This window comes from Macrotis lagotis, chromosome 1 (genome assembly GCF_037893015.1).
Source record: "Macrotis lagotis isolate mMagLag1 chromosome 1, bilby.v1.9.chrom.fasta, whole genome shotgun sequence".
In the NCBI taxonomy this organism is placed as follows: domain Eukaryota; kingdom Metazoa; phylum Chordata; class Mammalia; order Peramelemorphia; family Peramelidae; genus Macrotis; species Macrotis lagotis.
In genome coordinates this window covers 307,599,785-307,616,962 of record NC_133658.1, presented here as the reverse complement: position 1 = coordinate 307,616,962, position 17,178 = coordinate 307,599,785, and the positions used below count along the sequence as shown (strand labels likewise).

General features: G+C 38.6%; 1 protein-coding gene across 11 annotated transcripts in view; it reads left to right on the top strand.

Moving 5' to 3' along the window:
* ADCY7 (adenylate cyclase 7) overlaps window positions 1–17,178 on the top strand; it is a 134,469-nt gene that overhangs the window by 92,376 nt on the left and 24,915 nt on the right. For all 11 annotated transcript variants that reach the window (XM_074211366.1, XM_074211362.1, XM_074211360.1 and 8 more), the window contains 2 exons: window positions 14,565–14,753; window positions 16,177–16,211. In XM_074211366.1, the coding sequence (XP_074067467.1) occupies window positions 14,565–14,753; window positions 16,177–16,211 (224 nt within the window). The remainder of the gene's footprint in view (window positions 1–14,564; window positions 14,754–16,176; window positions 16,212–17,178) is intronic.

The following is a 17,178-nucleotide window of genomic DNA, read 5'->3' as shown; positions in this document are numbered from 1 at the left end:
TGGAATTAAAGGAAGCTGATGAATTTTCGAGAACTCAGGAAGAAATATAACTATATAATACCAAAAAACACAAAAATTAGAAGAAAATGTAAAATATCTCATTGGAAAAATAACTGACCTTGAAAACAGAGCCAGGAGAGATAATTTAAAAATTATGGGGCTACCTGAAAGTCATGATCAGGAAAAGAGCCTAGACTTCATTTTTTTCAAGAAATAACACAGCAAAATTGCACTGAGATCTTAGAAGCAGAGGGTAAAGATAGAAATTGAAGGAATTTACCGATCATCTCCAGAAAGAGATCCCAAAAGAAAAACTTCCAGGAATATTGTAGTCAAACTCCAGAACTTCCAAGTCAAAGAGAAAAATACTAAAAGCTGCCAGAGATAAACAATTCAGCTACCATGGCTCTATGGTCAGGATTACACAGGATCTGGCAGCATCTACGTTAAGGGCTCATAGGCCTTGGAATATGATATTCTGGAAGGCAAAAGATCTTGGCTTACAACCAAGAATCAACTACCCAGCAAAACTGAGTATCCTCTTTCAGGGGAAACTATGGACTTTCAATGAAACAGGGGGCGTTCAAACTTTCCTATTGAAACAACCTGAACAGAAATTTTGATCTCCAAGTGCAGAACTCAGTGAAATATAGAGGGGATGGATGAGAAGGACTAATTATGAGGAACTTAATGATGTTAAATTGCTTGTATTCCTGCATGGGAAGAAGATACTGATGATTCTCATTTATAAGAGTGTCGGGGGTCGGCCCTGACCGCCTGGGTGGATAGGACCTCCCCGGGAGTGAGGTCAGACCAACCCAGAGAAGACACGGCTCCTTAAGGGGAGCAGTGGCTTCGCCTGGTTGGCCTGTGTCCATTGCTCCAATCGGGTGGTAGGTTCTGCCCTCGGGGCGGATTGGGGTGGCAGCCCGGAAATAACTCCCTATATTATCCAGCGCCCTGAGCTATTCGGGGGATCCCTCTGCACCTAATAAAACATATGCCTCCTGAAGAAGTGTCTGCCTGAGTCCCTCCTCGCTGATCCCCGGGGGAGGGAGATACCAGGGACGCCTGAAGCAGTGCCCACTGAGGAGCTCACTCGGGAGTCCGGGGAAGAAGACCCCGGACATAAGAGCAATTAGAAGGAGCATATATAGACAAGGCACAGGAAGGAGCTAAATATAATGGTATAGCAGATTAAAAACGGAGTCCATGGGTGATAAAGAAAAGTATTGGGAGGAAGAGAAAGGAGAGGAAGAAGGGGCTAAGGCATTTCACATAAGACTCAAGAAAAAGCTGTTAGAATGGAGTGAAATGGAGGAAGGCAAGGGGGAATGAGTGAGCCTTCATTCTCATCAGAAATGGCTGAGAGGAAATAACATACACACTTAATAGAGAGGAAAGGGATGGGCTAAGCGGGGAACAGGGGTAGGGAAGGGGGGGTTATGTGATAGAAGAGAAGGAAGATCATGGGAGAGGGTACTCAGATATAACACACTTCTGAATAGGGACAGGATGAAAGGAGAGAAAGGATATTCCTCCAGGGGAGGAATAGAGTGGAGGGAAATACAGTTAGTGATAACAACTGTGGGAAAAATATTGAAGCAACTTCTCTGGTGGCTGTGATGGGGAAGACTTATCATCCCAGAGACAGAGCCATTGGAATCTGAACCCAGACTGAAGTACATTTTTTTCTCTCTCACTATTCTTGAGGTTTCTCATCTTTTTTGGGGGAAAGGGGGGTTCATGATTACTCCCACAAGATTATTGTAATAATATAAAATAAATAAACAAAAAATTTGACTCAGTTTCCATATATTTGAGAAAAAAGACCTTATCAGATAAATATCCTGTCAAATTTTTTGATATTATTCCATTGTCTCTTACACATGTAATTGTTCTGATTATTTCTTTTAATAAGGTCTACTTTTCCTTTTGCTTTGTCTGAAATCATGATTGCCATACCTGACTTTTTTACTTCAGCTGAAGCATAATAGATTCTGTTTTGGCTCCTTGTTTTAACTCTATGTGAATGTGTCTTTCTGTTTCAAGTGTGTTTTTATAAACACCATACTGTTGGATTCTGCTTTCTAACTTACTTTGCTATTTGTTTTCCATTTCCCGAATGCAGATCAAAGCATATTTTTCTTTCTTGTTTTTTCATGTTTTCTTATTTTCTATGTTTTTTCTTTCACAACATAACTAATATGAAAAAATATTTTTCACGATTGTACATACATAACCTTTATCAAATTACCTACTATCTTAGTGAGGGGAGAATTGAAGGAGGGAGGAAGGGAGAAAAACTGGAATTCAAAATATTCAAATGAATGTTACAATTTGTCTTTACATGTAATTAGAAAAAAAGTAGAATATCGGTCTTTTTTGCTACTGACAACTGTATCCTTTAATCCACTATCACTTTTATCATTCCTTCCCAATCCCCACCTTATATATCTTATCCCTGTCTCTTCTTCTTCTTTTTCTATTGGTCATTTCTTGCAGTGTGTGTGTGTGTGTGTGTGTGTGTGTGTGTGTGTGTGTGTGTGCGCATGCATGTGTGATGTGCTTGTATGTATTCTTCCCTCTTTGAACCCGTTTCAATGACTACAAAGTTCAAGTATTGGCTACTAATTTTTCTTCCATTTTCCTCTCCATTATAAAAACTCTCCCTTACACGCATGCCTATTTTATATGAGAAAAATTTTCCATTCTTCCTTTCCTTTCTTCTTTATCTCACTGCATTCATCTTATTTACTCCTTGACTTAGGAGCTTTGGAATTTGGCTTTAATATTCTTGGGAGTTTTCATTTAGGATCTCTTTCAGGAAATGATTGGTGCATTCTTTCAGTTTCTATTTTGTCCTCTGGATCAAAATTTTCCTTTATAAATTTTTTCCTTTATAATTGCTTGAAATATCATGTTTAGGCTTTCTTTTTAATCATGGTTTCCCAATAATTAGTAAATTACCTCTCTTTGATCTATTTTTCCAATCATTTGTTTTTCTGATAAAATATTTCACATTATCTTCTATTTTTTCATTCTTTTGACTGTTTTATTGCTTCTTGATGTCTCATGGAGTCATTAGTTTCAACTTGCCTAATTGTAATTTTTATGGAAATATTTCTTCAGTAATATTTTTTTCCATTTGGTCAATTCTGCATTTTAGGAAGTTCTTTTCTTTAGTGAAATTATGTACCTCTTTTGTGATTCTGTTACTTAAGGTGTTATTTTATTCTACATTTTTGTGCCTCTTTTACTAAGCTATTAATTCTTCTTTCATAATTTCCTTGCCTCACTCTCATTTCTTTTTCTCTATCATGCTTTTCTCTTTCTTTAACTTTTTTTTTTATTAAAGATATTATTTGAGTTTTACAATTTTCTCCCAATCTTGCTTCCCTCCCCCCACTCCCACCCCACAGATAGCACTCCATCAGTCTTTACTTTGTTTCCATGTTGTACCTTGATCCAAATTGGGTGTGATGAGAGAGAAATCATATCCTTAAAGAGAATAGAATTCTCAGAGGTAACCAGATCAGACAATAAGATATCTGGTTTTTTTTCCCCCAAATTAAAGGGAATAGTCCTTGTACTTTGTTCAAACTCCACAGATCCTTATCTGGATACATATGGCACTCTCCTTTGCAGAAAGCTCAAAATTGTTCCCAATTGTTGCACTGATGGAATGAGCAAGTCCCTCAAGGTTGAACATCACTCCTACGTTGCTGTTAGGGTGTACAGTGTTCTTCTGCTTCTGCTTATCCCACTCAGCATCAGTTCATGCAAATCCCTCCAGGTTTCCCTGAAATCCCATCCCTCCTGGTTTCTAATAGAACGATAGTGTTCCATGACATACATATACCACAGTTTGCCAAGCCATTCCCCAATTGAAGGACATTTACTGGATTTCCAATTCTTTGCCAGCACAAACAGGGCTGCTATAAATATTTTTGTACAAGTAATGTTTTTACCCTTTTTCCTCATCTCTTCAGAGTATAGACCCAGTAGTGGTATTGCTGGGTCAAAGGGTATGCACATTTTTGTTGCCCTTTGGGCATAGTTCCAAATAGCTCCCCAGAAGGGTTGGATGAGTTCACAGCTCCACCAACAGTGCAATAGTGTCCTAGATTTCCCACATCCCTTCCAACAATGATCATTATCCTTCCTGGTCATACTGGCCAATCTGAGAGGTGTGAGGTGGTACCTCAGAGAAGCTTTAATTTGCATTTCTCTAATAATTAATGATTTAGAGCATTTTTTCATATGACTATGGATTGCTTTGATCTCCTCATCTGTAAATTGCCTTTGCATATCCTTTGACCATTTGTCAATTGGGGAATGGCTTTTTGTTTTAAAAATATGACTCAGTTCTCTGTATATTTTAGAAATGAGTCCTTTGTCAGAATCATTAATTGTAAAGATTGTTTCCCAGTTTACTACTTTTCTTTTCATCTTGATTACATTGGTTTTATCTGTGCAAAAGCCTTTTAATTTAATGTAATCAAAATCATCTAATTGGTTTTTAGTGATGTTCTCCAACTCTTCCTTAGTCATAAACTGTTCCCCTTTCCATAGATCTGACAGGTAGACTAGTCCTTGATCTTCTAATTTGCTTATAGTATTGTTTTTTATGTCTATGTCCTGTAACCATTTGGATCTTATCTTGGTAAAGGGTGTGAGGTATTGGTCTAATCTAAGTTTCTTCCATACTAACTTCCAATTATCCCAGCAGTTTTTATCAAAGAGGGAGTTTTTATCCCAGTGGCTGGACTCTTTTGGTTTATCAAACAGCAGATTACTATAATCCTCTCTTGCTTTTACACCTAGTCTATTACACTGGTCCACCACTCTATTTCTTAGCCAATACCAAACAGTTTTGATGACTGATGCTTTATAATATAATTTTAGATCGGGTAGTGCTAAGCCACCTTCGTTTGCATTTTTTTTTTCATTAAGCTCCTGGTAATTCTTGACTTTTTATTTCTCCATATGAATTTACTTACAATTTTTTCTAACTCAAAGTAATTTTTTGGAATTTTGATTGGTAGGGCACTAAACAGATAGTTTAGTTTTGGTAGAATTGTCATTTTTATTATATTAGCTCTACCTATCCATGAGCAGTTGATATTTGCCCAGTTATTTAAATCTGATTTAATTTGTGTGAGAAGTGTTTTATAATTGTTTTCAAAAAGATTCTGAGTCTGTCTTGGCAAATAGACTCCCAACAAGTATTTTACACTGTCTGAGGTTACTTTGAATGGGATTTCTCTTTCTAGCTCTTCCTGCTGTTTCTTGCTCTGACATATATAGAACATATATAGACATATATAAAAAAGTTGAGGATTTATGGGGGTTTATTTTATAACCTGCAACTTTGCTAAAATTTCTAATTGTTTCCAGTAGTTTTTTTAGATGATTTCTTGGGATTCTCTAGGTAGACTATCATGTCATCTGCGAAGAGTGAGAGTTTTGTCTCTTCCTTCCCAATTCTAATTCCTTCAATTTCTTTTTCTTCTCTAATTGCTGATGCTAACATTTCTAATACACTATTGAATAGTAGTGGTGATAATGGGCACCCTTGTTTGACCCCTGATCTTATTGGGAATGCCTCTAGCCTCTCCCCATTGAATGTAATGCTTGTTGATGGTTTCAGATAGATACTGCTAATTATTTTAAGGAACAGTCCTTTTATTCCTACATGCTCTAGTGTTTTTAATAGGAATGGATGCTGTATTTTGTCAAAAGCTTTTTCAGCATCTATTGATAAGACCATATGATTTCTGATAGGTTTGTTATTGATATAATTGAGTATACTAACAGTTTTCCTAATATTGAACCATCCCTGCATTCCTGGAATAAATCCTACTTGATCATAATGTATTATCCTAGTGATGACGTGTTGTAGTCATTTTGCTAAGATTTTTATTTAGGATTTTTGCATCTATATTCATCAGGGAAATAATTTTTTTCTCTGTTTTAACTCTTCTTGGTTTAGGTAACAGTACCACGTTGGTTTCATAGAAAGAGTTAGGCAGAGTTCCATCTTTCCCTATTTTTCCAAAGAGTTTATATAGGATTGGAACCAATTGTTCCTTAAATGTTCGGTAGAATTCACTTGTGAATCCATCAGGCCCTGGAGATTTTTTTTTTAGGGAGTTCAATAATGGCTTGTTGAATTTCTTTTTCTGAGATAGGGTTGTTTAGGTATTTAATCTCTTCTTCATTTAACCTGGGCAACTTATATTTTTGTAAATATTTATCCATTTCACTTAGATTATCAAATTTATTGTCATAGAGTTGAGCAAAATAATTTTGAATTATTACTTTAATTTCCTCCTCATTGGTGGTGAATTCACCTTTTTCATTTATAATACTAGCAATTTGGTTTTCTTCTTTCTTTATTTTAATCAAATTGACCATAGGTTTATCAATTTTATTGGTTTTTTCATAATACCAACTTTTGGTTTTATTTTAATTCAATAGTTTTTTTGCTTTCGATTTTATTAATTTCTCCTTTAATTTTTAAAATTTCTAATTTGGTATTTGATTGGGGATTTTTGATTTGTTCTTTCTCTAATTTTTTTAGTTGCATGTTTAGTTCATTGATTTTCTCTTTCTCCAATTTATTCATATAAGCATTTAGAGGTATAATATATACCCTGAGAGTCTCTTTGAATGAATCCCATAGGTTTTGGTATGTTGTTTCATTATTATCATTTCTAGGATAAAATGGTTAATTCTTTCTATAATTTGTTTTTTGGCCCACTCATTTTTTAAAATGAGGTTATTCAGTTTCCAATTTGCTCTGGGTTTATATCTCCTTGGCCCAGTATTGCATATGACTTTTATTGCATTGTGATATGAGAAAGATGTATTCACTATTTCTCCCTTTCTGTAGTTGATCATTAGGTTTTTATGTCCTAGTACATGGTCAATTTTTGTATAAATTCCATGTACTGCAGAGAAAAAGGTATATTCCTTTCTATCCCCATTCAGTTTCCTCCATAAGTCTACCATATCTAATTTTTCTAACAATCTATTTACCTCCCTAATTTCTTTCTTGTTTGTTTTATGATTTGATTTATCTAGATCTGATAGCAGGAGGTTGAGGTCTCTTACTAGTAGAGTTTTGCTGTCTATGTCTTCCTGTAATTCTTTCAGCTTCTCCTCTAAGAATTTGGGTGCTGTCCCACTGGGTGCATATACATTCAATATTGAAATGACTTTATTGTCTATGGTACCTTTTAGGAGGATAAAGTTTCCTTTCTTATCTCTTTTAACACTATCTATTTTTGCTGCTGCTTTGTCTGAGATAAGGATTACTACCCCTGCTTTTTTTACTTCAGCTGAAGCAAAATATATTTTTCTCAAACCTTTTACCTTTACTCTATATGTGTCTCTCTGCTTCAAATGAGTTTCTTGTAAGCAGCATATTGTAGGATTCTGGTTTTTAATCCACATCCCATTCACATTCAAGGTTATGATTACTAATTCTTTATTGCCCTCCATGCTATCTTCCCTCTGTTTGTATTTTCCCCCCCTCCCCCCCTTTGTCCATATTCCCCAGTATTTTGTTTCTGAATATCACCCCCTTCAGTGCATTTGCCTTCCTATATCACCCCCTCCCCTTTCTTTCCCCTTTCCCTTTTTCACCTTTCCCCTTCCCTTCCTTTTGTTATTTCCCCTTATTTCCCCCACTCCCCTTCCCTTTCTCTGTCCCCCCTCCCCTTTTCCCCTTTAAATACTTGAAAGGTTAGATGTTTTATAAGTTAACTGAGTGTGTGTAGGTTGACTTTAAGCCAAGTCTGGTGAGAAGAAGATTCAGGTGTTTCTCCTCTGCTCTCTTCTTCCCCTCTATTACCATAGGTTTTTTGTACCTCTTAGTGTAATGAGATTTGTCCCATTCAATCCCCTCCCTCCTCCCGTCTCTTTCCTGTCCCCCCTTTTTAGGGAGGTAGTGTATTTTTTTTAGATCATTCTATCTAGGTCATAGAAAATTCTGAGTGTCTGTCCCTTCTAGTTCAATATATTCTATTGAATAGAGTCAAAATTCCTGAGAGTTATTAGAGTCTTTCTCCCAAGTGGGGTTAAAGCCAGTTACATCCCATTAGATAGCAGTCTCATGGATAGGTCATGGATGTCCATCATTTCTGGCTTGGTGTATTCTCTCTATTAGAGTTACATTTCTCAGGATTTATGAGAGTCTCTTCTCCCTTCCATGCTGGAATATAGCCAGTTTCAACTTACTGGATTGCATTTTTTTCCTTTTACCGCCCCCCCCTTTTTTTTACCTTTTCATGTGTCTCTTGAACCTCCTGTTTGATATCCAAATTTTCTGTTTAGCTCTGGTCTTTTCATCAGAAATTTTTGGAATTCTTCCATTTCGTTAAATGTCCATCTTTTTCGCTGGAAGAGAAGGCTCAGCTTTGCAGGAAAGTAGATTCTTGGCTGCATTCCAAGCTCCCGTGCTCTTCGAAATACCTCGTTCCAGGCCCTTTGATCCCTTAAAGCTGATGCAGCCAGGTCCTGTGTGATCCTTACTGTGGCTCCTTGATATTTAAATTGCTTCTTTCTGGATGCTTGCAGGATTTTTTCTTTTATCTGATAGTTCTGGAGTTTGGCCACAACATTCCTTGGTGTTTTCATTTTAGGATCTTTTTTTGGTGGGGATCAATGTACTCTTTCAATAACTACTTTGCCCTCTGATTCCATGATGTCAGGGCAGTTTTCCATCACTAGATCCTGTAATATTAAGTCCAGGCTTTTTTTCTCTTCAATGTTTTCAGGAAGTTCTATAATTTTCAGGTTGCCCCTCCTTGATCTATTCTCGAGGTCAGTGGTTTTGTTGATGAGGTATTTTACATTTGCTTCTATTTTTTCTAGTTTTTGATTTTGTTTAACTGACTCTTGCTGTCTCATGGAGTCATTAGTTTCTGTAGATTCTGTTCTTTTTTGGGGGGAGGAGTTTTCTTCATTAGCCTTTTGCAACTCCTTTTCCAATTGGTCAATTTTACTTTTGAAAGAGCTTTCCATTTGACCAATCGAGGTTTTGAGAGAATTAATTTCTTTTTGCATTTGCTCATTTGAGGATCTGAGAGATTTATTCTCCTTTTGTGTTTGTCCAATTGTACTTTCTAAGGTTTTGTTTTCTTGTTGCAAGGTATTAACTGTCTCTCCCAAATTTTTAAGCTCCTTCCTTATTTCTTCAAGGAAGTCTTTCTGTGCTGGAGACCAGATTGTATTCTCCTCAGAGGTTCCAAGTCTCTCTGAGTTGGGGTCTTTCCCTTCTAGGAATTTTTCTATGGATCCACCATTCCGCTGACCCTTCTTCATTAGGCTAAGACCTTGAATTGCGGGGAGCTGGTTCACCTTGGCTTGGGATTGCTAAAGGCTTTACTGAGTGCAGGCTCTCTGGCTGGCCAGTAGGAGGTGCTGCTTGCCCTCTCTGGAGTGTCTGTGACCTTGGTTGGGAGGCCTTCTCCCTTTGCCAGAAGGGAGGAGTTGGAACTATTGAATTCTTTTGCCTTCAATCAATGGTGGGCTTTTCCCTGGCCTGAGGTCATTCCTCAGATGGTCTGGTTCTTCTGCTCACACACCTGGGCCTGAGGCAGAAGTAGTTTGCATTTATTTGGGAGGAGGCCTCTGTGCAACGGAAGCGTGGACTCAGAGTTTCTCAGACCTGAGGAGCCCAGGGATGGCGTCCGCAGCTCTCCTGCACCAGACCTTTCCCCGCAGCCCCTTCCCCAAGCTCCAGGGGGACAGCACCAACATCAGCGCCTCTGCTTCCCCGTGTACCCAAGCCCCCTTCGTACAGCCCTACCGTTGATCCAGCAAGTCCGGCTCTCGGGCCCTCACACTCCTGGTTCCAATTCAGCTATTAATCTGGCTGATCCCAGGCTGATCTTCCCTCGGAGCCCAGACTCACCTGCTGGTACTCAGCCAAGGCTGCTGCAGGAGACTAATCCTGAGGTAGATTTTCCTTTCCTGGCTTTTCTTTCTGGGTTTTGTGGGTCGGATTTTTTTAAGAGGTTTGTTTCATGTGATAGATGGGGAAGAGATCAGGAGACTTTAGAACTGTGCCTGTCTTCTCTCTGCCATCTTGGCTGGAAGTCTCTTTCTTTAACTTTTTCAGGAATTTTTGTTGGACTTGGGTTCAATTAGCATTTCTCTTTGAGGCTTTTCTTGTAGCTGTTTTCAAAATATTGTCTTTTTTCAAGTTTGTGTTGGTCTTCTTTTCACCGTAGTAACTTTTTATGATCAAACTAATCTTTTGTTATTTACTCAATTCCCCAGTCTATTTCTTGACTTTGAACATTATTTTAAAGTTGGGCTATCCTCACCTGGGTATGGGAAGGCACTATACCCAGCTTCAGGAATTTTCTTACTGCTATTTTCAGATCTAGTTCTTGGAGTTTATAAGTTTTGGTTTCTCCAAGGTGGTGTGGTCTTGGAAGAAGTGTTGTCACTGCTCTCGGTCTGCACTATGGTCTTTTCCCAGGAAAAGTCCCTGCTTCCTGTAGCTACATGTACTCTTGTCTACCTTGAAATTGTGTCCAGGTTCACTATTCCCTTGTGATTACCACAATAGTTCCTATGCCCCCTGGAACCATGACCCAGAACTGTGTTTGAGTTACAGAGTTGTCAATCATTGAAGAAATCTGTAATTGCTTTCTGACAGTTTTCTAACTCCCTTACTGTCCCTGGGCTAAGTCTCCTGATGCTGTTACTGCTGTTGTCATAGCCCTCCAAGACTGCCACTGCATGTGCTCTGGGCCAGCCCCACTCCAGTGAAACAGACTTCTATTGACCTCCTAAGTCATCTTAGGCTGTAAAAATGTCTTACTCTGACCTTTCGTTAATTCTTTTGCTTCCCAAATTTGTTTTGAAGAGTAATTTTTAATATTGTTTGAAGGGGAATGTTGAGAGTTCAGCTGGGCAGCTGCCTCTACTCTGCTGTCTCTTTAGGATCTTCAGAGATCAATAACTGGTTCAGCAGTCATCTCTGCCAGTTGTTGATTGACCATAACAGTGGAGAGAGAGAGAGAGAGTATTTTATATGATCTTTTATTTTTTAATGTAAAATGAGATATAAAACAGGGAGTTATGTTTGTCAGAGGCATTCACCATTGACATGGAGCTCAAGTCTAAGTGGAAAAAGAATTCATTATAAATGGTGAGGTCATTCAAGGCATCTGTCTTTAGATGACGCTGTACTGAATTACATCAAACCCAGATCACATCAAACATTCCAGAGTCTCCTAAATGAGATCCTTATCTACTTAAAATCTCTGCCTCACTATCCATATGGAAAAACAAGTGTATGAAGGATACCTCTTGTAGAACGTTTCATAGTTGTGTATGTGAAATGACTCAAAATCATCTATCATAACATTCTTTTGGTACCTGCATGATATTGGGAGATCTAGAGGTGGGTCCCTCATGCATTAAATAAAATCTTCAAGAGAGGATTTATAGGAGGAAGTGAACAATAATCATGTAGGTTGAGAAGGACTGCATAGCTACTTACATTGTTGTAGGACTCACACTGAAGTGTTCATAGATGCCTCTAAGCATGTAGAACTACCCTTCTGTGAGGGTTGTTCTGGAAAAAAGGATTTTGTAAGCAGTTCAGTTACCTGGAAATATGAGCTATGATTGAATGCTACTAAGTATTCTACCTTGAATAGAGTCAGCTGATCCAGGAGAAGGATTTTTCCATCAATAAAATAAAGGATTTGAATCACAGGATTCCTCAGGTTTTTTTCCCCCATCCCCTCCTTGCTTCCCCAAATGTTCTGGGTAATATAGATTCATAATTATAAATTTCAACGCTTTATAATTCAACTGGAATATAGACTGTATCTGACTAGGGGGTAGAAAAAACTGTCCAGAAAACTTGTTGACTTCTCTATCCATAAGTTAGACTGTTTCTACAAAACAGCTTTCTTTGTATTCTGAAAGGAAGCAGCAATGCTAAATACACAATAGAGCCAAGGGACTATAACAGAAGGAATGTAGGAGCCCTAGTCTCCATTTCTATCTGGCACTTAACTATGAGACTGTGGCAAATAATTTCCTCTGACTGGCTTAGCTGTTCGTGTTCACACAATGGACATGATAATTCTTTCATTGCCTCCCTTCAAGGATTGTTCTGGAGAAAGCCCTTTGTAAACCCTAAAGCACTAAGGGAACATTTATTATTACTTGTCTTATACTCTGTGATTTTGAGCAAGTTGCTTCATCTTTCTGTGCCTCAGGTTCCTTACTTCCTCCTTATATAAGGCCTTTCACAATTCCCATGCCCTGAAATTTCTCATATTTATCTTGCATATATTCATTTACATGTTGGCTCTCCTGATGGTATGTAAGATTCTTGCTGTCAGGGATCATTTTCATTTTTTGCTTTGTATCACCACTGGTTAGCCTAACAAGTAGGAGACACTTAGTGAGACACTTACTAAGACACTTGTTGATTGACTGATTGATCTTGGTTTATCACCTAATTTCACAATTAGAGAAATCAAAAACTAGAGAATTAAGTGATTTCCTCATGGGGTTCCTTAACCTCCTTATGCCTCAGTCTCTTCATTAGTAAACTATGGATACTACTTGTTTATTATCTGCCTTTTTTTTACTTTTTTTTGAGAATCAAATTTGTTATTTTATGTGAAAGTACTTTTCAAACAGGAAAGTGTTCTACAGATATAAGGTAGTATTAAAATTATTGCAGGTACTCTATAATTAATTATACAATGTTTTCTCTTCAGTCACACAGCCACCACCATTGAACAGGCTGTCAACACCTTGTACTTGGGCTATTGAGTGCCATAGTCTGCTAATGGCCTCTTGGTTTCAAGTCTTTCCTTACTCTAATCCTTCCTCCATTCAGATGCCAAATTGATTTTCCTATAGGGCAAGTCTATACAAATCATTTCCCTGGATCAATAAACTCCTGTGGTTTTTTGTTACATCCAGAATCCAGTGTAAAATTTTCTGCTTGGTATTTAAAACCTTTTACAACTTGTCCCCTTTCTGCTTTTCTGGCCTTTCCTTCAATGTTCTACACCATCCAGAAGATTGGGCCACTTGCTGTTCCATGAACATAGTGCTCCATCTCCTTGACTGTCCACTATTCTGGGACCTTTCTTGCTCCTCATCTCTGCCATCTGGCTTCCTTCAGGTCTTGGCTAAAGTCTTGCCTTCCATAAGAGTCTTCCTTAATCTTAGTGCTTTCCCTCTTACATTAGCTTCAAGTTATCCTGTATCTATCTTGCATCACTGTCTCTGCCATTAGACTAGTAACTCCTTGAGAGCAGGGACTGGTTTTTGCTACCCTCTCTTTTTTTTAAACTAATTCCAGTGCTTAGCCTGGTATAAACTATACTCTTAATAAATGCCTGCTCACTTGACTAGATTTCACTTGTTTTCCTTCATGCTGGAATTTTTTGCCATCTTCTGGCTTCCTTTAAGACTCAGTTCATATCCTACCTTCTGTAGGGAGCCTCCCTGAGTCCCCCCCCCCCATTCCCCCCCCCCCCCCCCAGCAAGGGCTTCCCTTCAGAGAGAACTTTCATTTGGATATCTTCACTTACATACACACATAATATATATATATATATATATATATATATATATATATATATATATATATATATATATATATATATATAATGTGTATGTATATATATTTATTTCTTATATGTAACTGTTTGCATGCTCTTCCTCTTCCCTCCCTCCCCCCGACTTCTATTAGATTGCAAACTCCTTGAGGGACATTGGATTTGCCTATTCTTATATCTCCCACATTTAGCGTTGTGCTTGGTAGCCAGTAAGAGCTCAATAAATAAATGTTTGTTGATTGAAAGTCATGGTGAGCTTTTTTGCTATAATTATTGTGCAATTGGCCTGAAACAAACCCTCTTAAATGTGAAACTGAAAGGTAAATTGGGAGGAACTTATTTTGCTTGCTGGGTTAAAACTAGTCACTGCATCCAAGATGGAAGAAAGCACGGCATGGTCTACTTTCCTCTTTTTCTGTCTTGTGACTCTTCTCTTTGCTCCCTCCCCATCCATACATTATGTGGCATGGTAGAACTTTATGGAATCCAAGTCCTGAAATGCTTCATTCCAAGTTGTTCAGGGAGAATGTTGGAGGGATGCAACAATGGATCTTGACCTCTTGGAGTGCCATGTCTTGCTCAGGGCTCACCTTTTTCCACATATGGTTTTGAGTATGTCCAGAGTCAGGGTAGTGGGGAGGAGGTGGTTATTTATTCATAGACTCTGGAGGTCATTGTCCAGGCTCAGGGAGGATGCTGCAGGAGATTTATAGCTTCTGGAAATAAATTCCTCACATCAGCCTCTGTCCCCGGGATTGGAGAGGATATGACCTGATGCTGGTGCTCAAAGGAAGGGCTGAACTTGGCCTTCTGTGAGTTCTTCAGGGTACCCCAGATCTCTTGTAAGGGTCATAATTGATGACTATGAAAATGTTTGTTAGTTTTTCTTTGTCAGTGACCTTTAGTCAGAATGACATGGTTTTGTTTTTTTTTTTTCTTTTGCAGTCCCGGCAACAGCAACCACCCAGTCAGCACCTCTCAAAACCAAGAGCAAACGATGCCCTAAAGATGAGGGCCTCTGTCCGAATGACCCGATACCTGGAGTCTTGGGGGGCAGCCAGACCCTTTGCATCTCTCAATCACAGGGAAAGTCTAAGCACTGACATCCTCATCCCCAAAGTAAAGCGACCAAAGGTCAGACTTGTGAAGACTTTCATCTCCCCTCTCTTGTTTTCTGACACCCCCTTTTCACCAAAGACCAAAGGCTTGGCATCTGTGCCAATAGTGGCCTGCTATATGACTTCCAGGGAGATGCTGTGGTGTGGTGTGCTGGGAGGAACCATGGGGCAAGGAACCCTGAGTTCTAATTCTAACTCTACCTTGGTCAATCTCATCAAACTTCTATTGAATCCCAACTGTGTACAGTGCACTGTGCTATATACATTGGTAATAAAACTAAAGGAAGCAAGGTCTCTACCCTCAAATATAATGCTCTCTAATTGGAGAGATGCTTTATAAATATCAGGTATATATACATAGTATATATATCAGAATATATACAGAGTAGATAGATGGGAATCTGAGAGGTGATGGCACTAGTTGGGGGGTGGACTGAGGAGAGTAGGGAAGCTAGAAAGGACCCCTGAAAGAGGTGAGACTTGAACTATGAACTCCCCAGGTTCCCCATGAAGAGAATTATCCCTTCCTTCACTACCTCATGGACCTCCCATAAAGATCAAATGAAATAATTCAAGGAAAACATTTATTATCCTGGGTCAGCAAGGCAGTAAGCCTGGGAATACAAAGACAAACATGATTTCCTAAAACTTACCTTCCAGTGGAGATTGTGTGAGGAAGTGCAAAGTTGGCAGTATTGTTAATAACTTTCAATGATTTGTTTTGAGATGTTTATCTGAATATTTCATTTTACATTCTAGTACTATTGCTAAGGTTATCCCATTCTTTTTCTGGGCACAAAGTACAATGCTAACCCCAAATGTGGGACATGATGGGTTTTGGATGCTGACACCTGGTCATCCCAGAAGGGAGCTGGTTCCTTATTCACTTCACATTTTTGGGCACTTTTCCAATTATGGTATTATTGTACCAATTATTGTATTGTTTTGATCCTTACAACAGACCTGGCTGGGATTGTGGGAGAGCAGATATTTATCATCTTTAACTCTCAAAGATGAATAAACTGAGGCTCAGAGGTTGCCCAACTAAGTCATAGAGCCAAAACTCGAATGCCTTCAGACATCATAATCTAGAACTATTTACTCTAGATGGGGTAGGAGTAGGTTGGCTTATCTAGGAAGGTTGACTTAACAGAGGCTGAGTCCTTACCACATCATGCCTTATGCTTCTGTGGTTTTTGGATGGACCTTCTGTAATACTGTAGGAAGTAGAGAACCTGTTTGAAGACTTGGTTTCTGCTACTCCACTTTAGACATTTTTCATTTTACCTATTAAGTTCTTGGTTTGTGAGGATTGGGAAGACTGTCTGACTTTCACCAGCCAGCCCAAATTAGCCCTGGCTTGCTTACTTTCCTGGTTGCAGCACATTATCATTATGCTATGAAATCATTTTTAGTTTAAATTTCTTGCCTCCTTTTAGACAATCCCCTTACGACGTCACAGGGATGCAGACAGGTATGTTTAATTCTCACTTCTCTTCTCCACTAGGCCAAGACCCACCCCCCCTCTTCCAAATATTAGCAGCACATGTTTCTGTTAGCACTCTGAAGTTTTCAAAAATGCTCCCTTCCAAAGGCCTTAAGAAGGAGAGAATTATTTCTCAATTTGAGATTGCTGACCTTTCAAAGCTCTGTGATTTTTGGCAGTATGGTGATCCCTTTCACCATAGATCACACAAGATAACTACCTGTTTGCTTTAGGTAAGGTGAGCTGCTTGGGTCAACAAAATGTCACCGTACTTGATGGCTAACACTGGTCTTTGGATGCCAAACAATGTGCTAGAATGTTTTAAAACTCAATAGGATCTGCCCTTTTTCACAATTTTTCTGGCAGAGTTTTTGAGAGTGATCTCCATGCTATTATAAGAGCCCAAAAGAGGAATTTGTTGGAGGACGATCACTTTATAGATTAAGAAAACTGAGCTTCTGTGTCACTAGAGTATTCCTTTACATAACTAGGATCAAAGATACAAGGCTGAAAGGGGCTCATTTATACCCATAAGGAAACAGACTCAGAGAAGATTAAGGGACTTGCTCAAGGTTACACAGAAAATAAACACCAGAGGCTATTGAACCCAAGTCCCTTGACTCTAGAATCAGTGTATTTGGGTTCAAATCCTGCCACAAGCTACTGATATGTCAGATAAGGCCTAAACTTAGGGCTTTTAATCCTCAAGTCCAATATTCTTTCTCCTCTCAATTCACTCATTCTTAGAAATTTTTCCTGACTGGTTCCTCAAGGCCTTTCCAATTCTAGAATATTCCAGCAGGTGTATATGTGTGTGCATACACACACACACACACACACACACAATCCTGCTTATTACTAATACAGAGCCCTCATAGAATCATCTCTGAGTTTGTTGTTGAAAAAATGTCTAAAATTAACATCATAGTTTTTTCTGGATTTGGGAATTTTTTTC